This window comes from Neopsephotus bourkii, unplaced genomic scaffold (assembly GCF_033783945.1).
Source record: "Neopsephotus bourkii isolate Nb327-2 ecotype Australia unplaced genomic scaffold, CSIRO-AGI_Nbou_v1 NB_196, whole genome shotgun sequence".
In the NCBI taxonomy this organism is placed as follows: Eukaryota; Metazoa; Chordata; class Aves; order Psittaciformes; family Psittacidae; genus Neopsephotus; species Neopsephotus bourkii.
The window spans coordinates 6,825,201-6,831,200 of NW_026900709.1; the positions used below are offsets into that span (position 1 = coordinate 6,825,201).

General features: G+C 55.1%; 1 protein-coding gene across 6 annotated transcripts in view; it reads right to left on the minus strand.

Moving 5' to 3' along the window:
- NRP2 (neuropilin 2) overlaps nt 1-3,028 on the minus strand; it is an 87,904-nt gene extending 84,876 nt beyond the window's left edge. For 5 of the 6 annotated variants that reach the window (XM_061378307.1, XM_061378317.1, XM_061378297.1 and 2 more), the window contains exon 1: nt 2,622-3,028. In XM_061378307.1, the coding sequence (XP_061234291.1) occupies nt 2,622-2,694 (73 nt within the window). In that variant the 5' untranslated portion in view covers nt 2,695-3,028. The remainder of the gene's footprint in view (nt 1-2,621) is intronic. The other variant, XM_061378327.1, reaches the window with a different exon arrangement.
- Between the last annotated feature and the right edge of the window lie 2,972 nt (nt 3,029-6,000).

Here is a 6,000-nt window from a genome sequence, read left to right on the forward strand (position 1 = left end):
CTGTCACTCCAGACACCACACAGCATGATTTTTCTGTGTCAGGGAAGTTAGGAAAACAAAAATGCAGCACCCTAACCTTGGTCAGAGCCCCCCAGTGGGCTCGTATCAGTCGTTTGCAGTGATAGACCTGACAACTGTCCGATTCCTAGGGTAAAAAAGCTTTTGTTCCCAATCAGAGCCAAGTTAACAGTGGAACGGGCAAAAGGCACTACACTCCAGGCTTGCGTGGGTGCGCGTGTGCGTGTTTGTATGTGTGTGGCTGTGCGCCTCCTTGGCAGCAATTTGTTTTGATCCCCCTCCCCACCTTGATACATCCCTTAAGTCATTACTAAAAATACTAGCTTTTAAGCAAACTATTTGGAAGGCTTCAAGAGTGAGCTTTGCTTGGAGCTGCATAAACATCATCTGAACGGCTCAGCACTTGGGTCACTCGGATCTGTTACTTTCTTACTTGATTGCTTTTTACGGGAAGATGAAAAACACACAGCCAGCCAGCCAGCCTTCAGATTTATCTTCCAGGGTCTCCCACCCACTCCCCTCTATGGTTATCTCAGGGTTTGCTTGGCTACATACAAATTGGCAGCTGCACTGTTTATCTCTTACTGTAGAAATATTACACGCAGGGTTTTTTTCCATGTGGATTATCATATTATTGTCTATTAAAAACATCTCCCCTCTCTACTAACCTCCCTTAGGGAATCTTAACAGGGACTTTCATAATGGGGGAAGGCTTTCAGATACACCAGACTGAAACATAAATCCACCTACCTCTGGCATGTTTTTCTTACTAGGCTGGCTAATTCACTGGAGCCAAGCATAGGCTGATTGAGGGTCACATCCCATTACCTTTGAGCGCTAGGCTAGCAATAAAGTCATTTGACGGGGTTTGCAGCACCACAACATCTCGGGAAACAGCCACTGGTGTCAGCCACAGGGAGACAACTTCCTTGCTGGCTCCACCACCATGTGATGCTCTACTTCGCCGGGAAAACCCCGTGTTCAAACGGACATTTCTTACAGCGACTGAATGGCCTTGGAGACACAAGTGGCTTATAAGCCCCTTCCCACTTATAAATCCTGATCCTTAGCCCACTCCTGGATGGAAGGAGGCACGCACGCAGACCCATACACTCGGGCTTGGCAGCCACAGGGATCGTGGCCAAGCTGGCCAGTGCACCCTCCTCAGCTCCCAACCCGACCTGCCTCAGCACAATACCCACTCCAGGAGACCCGACACTGCCTCTGCAACAGGGCTCATCCGAAGAGACCGCAGCACTCAGCAGGGGCCTCCCGGGACTTCGCCCTTTCTCTTCACCCCATCGAATGCCTATTCATTTGTTTTCTTACTTGAACAAAAGATAGGAATTGGTTTTTTTTCCCTTTCCTTTATAGCCATAAGGCAGGAGGCGATGCCAATAGGCAACTGAATGTACCCGGAGCGTGTTTGCCGGAACGTCTGTGCTTCTCTACTGCAAAAGAGGACTTTCTCAGCCGGCAGAGTCTCTCCCACTTCCCTTTCCAAGGGAAGCTGGTGGCCGGGCAGCCGCGGGGCAGGGAGGGAAAAGGGGCAGGGGAAGCGCGGACACCGCGCCTTGCCTCTAGCGCTGGCGGGGCCAGGCCGCGGCTCAGGGCGCTGCGGCTCCGCGGGCCGCCGAAGGCACGGCCCGAGGCCAAGACCGACGTGCGGGAAGGGAAACCCGCAGCTCAGCAGCTGCTGGCTTGGCACCACAGTCCTGCCAGGCAGCTCCCGGGCTGCCGACCGCAGAAGGAGCCCCGGGAGAGCGGTGACGGCCGAGTGAGGCATATATCCTTTTCCTCCAGATGGGGACCCCGCACCCCCGATAGCCAAACCCAAAGCCAGCACAGGGCCAGCCTCAGCCCACCCTTGTCCCTCTCCAGTCCCCAAGCCAAAGCAGCGCAAGCACCGGGGTTCATCGGAGCGCCTCCTAACAGCTTAGCCTAGCTCTTCAGCGAAGACCGGGAAAACCCACTCGCGTCCCAAATCCTGCCACGAACCCGCTAGGTCTCAGGACACACCAGGGCTTGTAAAGTAAGTGCGGTCCCGCACATACCGCGGGCAGGCTTGCCCCGGAATGCCGCCACCGCTGCCCAGCCTCGCCTGCTGCCAGCGCCGCCCTGCACGGCTCCCGCTTGCCTGCGCCCAGCCAGATGATTTCCCACCTAAAGTTTTCAGAGGTTTCAACCCGGCACGGGGCCGCGGGCATCCGGATGCGGGTGTCCGGGATGCGGCCGGTCCCTACCGCTTCCCATCACTTCCCTGTGCCACCCCCGAAAGAAAAACAGCACGCAACTTTCCAGGGTGGCTCCGTCCCCTCGCCCCTTCACGCTGGGCGGCAGGAGCTGCGCGGCTACACCCGCTGCGCGCCCTGCTGAGGGGTGGGGGGGGCTGCGCCATCCCCGCCCCGCCACACGCACGACACCCCCCAGCCTCCCAAAACCCGTACTGCGAAATCTGCCGGTCCCTCACCTACTCCCGGTGCAATGCCCGACGCCAGGCAGAGCCCCGGTGCGTGCGCCCGGGCACCCGAAAGTTGGGCGGGCGGGAGAGCTCCCTCGCCAGTGCGCGGCCGGAGACATCCCTGTCCCGGAGGGCACCTTACCTGTCTCCGCGGTGCCTCCGGAGCCGCGCAAGCACAGCCCTAGAAATCCCCACGCGAGAAGAAACGTATCCATCCTTCGGAAGGAATTAAAACCAGAACCAACAGAACCAACACCCGAGGCGGCGGGGCCGGGCTTCGCCTCCCTACCCCGGGCGCGCCGCGCCCGGCGTGGGCGCCCCACTGGCGATCGGCTCCGGCGTGGGGCTCAGCGCGGGGCGGCGGCCTTCCCCGGGAGGGGGCTGCGGGGCGGGCGGTGCCGGAGAAGCTCCTCTCCCTTAGGGCGACCCGCGGGGCCGGCGCCTCGGCATCCCCCGGGGCGCGGCGGCGGTGCGGGCTGGGGCGCCGTCTGCACCTCCTCTCGCTCCCCGCCGGCGCCTCGCAGCCTTTTCAGGCAGGGCGGCATGTGGCTGTCAGCGCCGAGCGCCGGCACCGCCCCCCGCGCACCCCCCGCCCCGCCCCGCGCCCGCGCCCCGCCCCGCCCCGCCCGCAGCCGCGGGGACACGCGGAGGGCGCCGCGGGGCGGCTCCGCGGGGTTGGGTGAGTTCTCTTTGCGGCGCCGAGCCCCGGGTACCGCCCGTCCCTGTCCCCGTGCCCGTCCGCAGTGCCGTTCCCCGGGCGCCCAGAGCCTGGCAGCGGAGGCAGGAACCGAAAAGCCCGGTTGAAGCGGTTGCGAAAGAGCAGGGCTGTGCGAAGGGAGACACCCAGAAATTGTCAGATGGGGGAGCGTCAGGACAAGGATTGTCCCTGCTCGTGGGCTTCGCCGCTGCCGGCCGAGACCCAGGAGCGCCGTGCTTCGGCCGGGGACCGGGAGCGGGGTGTACGCGCTCCCCGGCTGCTGACACCCGTGTTGTGGTGTCAAGGCTGCCACAAGGGACAAATGCAAAACCCCTCGGGAGCGCAACCACATTTGGCTTCCCCGCGCCCAACGGTTTTTCGCCGGGATGCTCTTTTAATGCACAAGCCGGGAGCAGCGTATTCGCAGTCACCTCAGGACTGCACAGCAAGTTTGTCCCTCCCTGCCCCTGCGCGGGTGAGAAGCCCCCGCCTGAGCTGAAACAGCCAGCACCTTGCGTTCATTTGCCGCTTAAATTTACAGACGGCAATAGGCTTAAAGGGTGGAACCTGGCAAAAAGGGGCTAACCCACATCTCCATCCGGTCTGAGAGGTGAAACGAGTCCTGAAACTCCGCACCAAAAAGGTTCCAAATAAAACCAAACTATGTTGTTGATCAGTCCCTAGATCACAGGTTCCGACTTCCAAATATACAGTAGACAAAGAGATTAAAACTACATTACTCATTTTATTTTAAAGTTGGTAATTAGTGAAGGCATACTGGCATGTGGCAGAAGTGAGACACATCACTGTGTGGGTGAGGAGAGGGAAAGTACAAACGTTTCACTGCTATTCATTTCGGGTGATGAGACTAATTATTTTGTACTCTGCTGTCTATCAGTTACGGGCAGCATCCACCAGCTCACGTCAATGAAATCACGATCCCAACCTGTTTGAGTGCACCCGCACGGCAAGCAAGCGCCGAGTTCCACTGGGGCCAGTGGATGTTCATTGACAGCAACAGCTTTGGCTTGACCAATAGATCTGGTATTTCAGCCACTTCTGAGGAATGCTCTTCCTTCTGTGTGTTTTGATACCTGATTTTGACTCTTCTGTGTCTCAAATCTGCTTCAACACCTGTTGAAGCCAATGTAAAGCCGGTGGCAACGGGGTGTGTTGCCTTATTTAATGTATTTTGATATGGAATTATGCAACTATTATTTACTACCTGCTTATAGTTATACTACTATCAAGCTAGAAGAGTGTGATTTTTTTGTGTGTATAACTAGCCCTTGAAAACTATACCACAGATATCAGAGTGTAATATAAGCCCACAGCATGAATCATTCCTGTCTTGAGATGTGCATGGGAAAGGAAGAGGATACCAAGCCCTAATCAGAGACAGCCCCATCTCACCCACCATACAGCTCAGGGGCAATTTTACTCACGTTACATTCAACCAGAATTTCCCCTAGTTAGGGTCAATAGAAGAGTGCAAACATGATCTTGAGCTGATGCCAGCTCTGATCTGCTACTGAGTGAAAAGAAGATAACCCAAGGAGAGAAAATGGTGATGGGAAATAGTTACCTGCTGCTCCACAGAGGTTTCTCTCAGCTGCTTTTCAATAGCTCCCCACAAATCCAGACCTGTGTTTAGTGTCAGATCTCAAGTCTCCTCTTCACAACTTACCACTGTCAGGAAAGCAAAGGCACAACTAAAATACCAAGCAGTACTACTGTAGTTTCTATCACTGCATGTGTTCAGGACAGCATTACAGCTAGTCCAGCTCTGGTACAAGTGTCCAAAAGACTTCTTTTGGGAGCATTAAAGACTCCGATCCTCTCTCAGGTTTGAAGGAACTGAGCACAAGGTGATGCTATGCACCTTGAACTTACCTCTGCCTGTTTCCAGGGCTGCTGCTGCTGCTGCTGTGGGTGTTGCTCCATGCCCCTTGCAAGGCTGGACCTCATCATCTTTCCATGCCAGGGAATTGCTGCTTCTGCCAAAGGGCTTGGGGCTCTGGTCTCTGTTCAGTCCTTCTGTGGGTATTAAAAACCCATGAGTAAGCACTGGCCAAACCCATTGGGAGCTGCAGCATTTTTCCATATCTGTATGTCAGAAACATCCACAAAACCTCACTGAAAATGAGACAATATGTAATTTAATGGTACTGTAATATTTAACATGCCATCTGCATTGAATTTGCGCTGAAGGAATTTTGCAGCCCAAGCGTTAGTCAGAGCTGTGATGCAGTGAAATTTCCCTCATCTCTCTCCTCCCCTCAAGCAGAAAGCCTTCTCCTCAAACACTGCCTAGTTCCCTGCTGCTGACCCAAGAGCCCATGTACTTAGGGTTTTCCCTGCTCTTCCTTCTAATTGCAGCTCCTTTTCAACATTGATAATACAGACTCATATATTTTCAATCACAGCTTCCTTCTCCTAAATGAGTCCTTCTCACCACACATACTGACCATCAGGAGGTGTCTGTAAAGCAGGAAACCCCCCAGGTTTTCCTTAGGGCCTTTCTCAATCCTGATTTAAAAGAAAATAAGATTAAAACCAAGACATCCTCTATTCCTGTAACCTTCTCTGGGCTCCAGAGGAGCTGGACAAACAGGGTCGCTCCCTCAGATTTATGTCAAAACACACTATTTCCAACGCAGAACTTGACAGCCTTCCAGAGAAAACAACACGGCAGGACTGAAACACAGTTAGGAATAAGAGGGGGGAAAAATGATACCCAGCCTAGATAAAACCATAAGAATTGTCAGTCAGCAGGAGAGCCGGGACTCAAACATTTTTGGCAGGATACCCGAGGAGTCGAGTG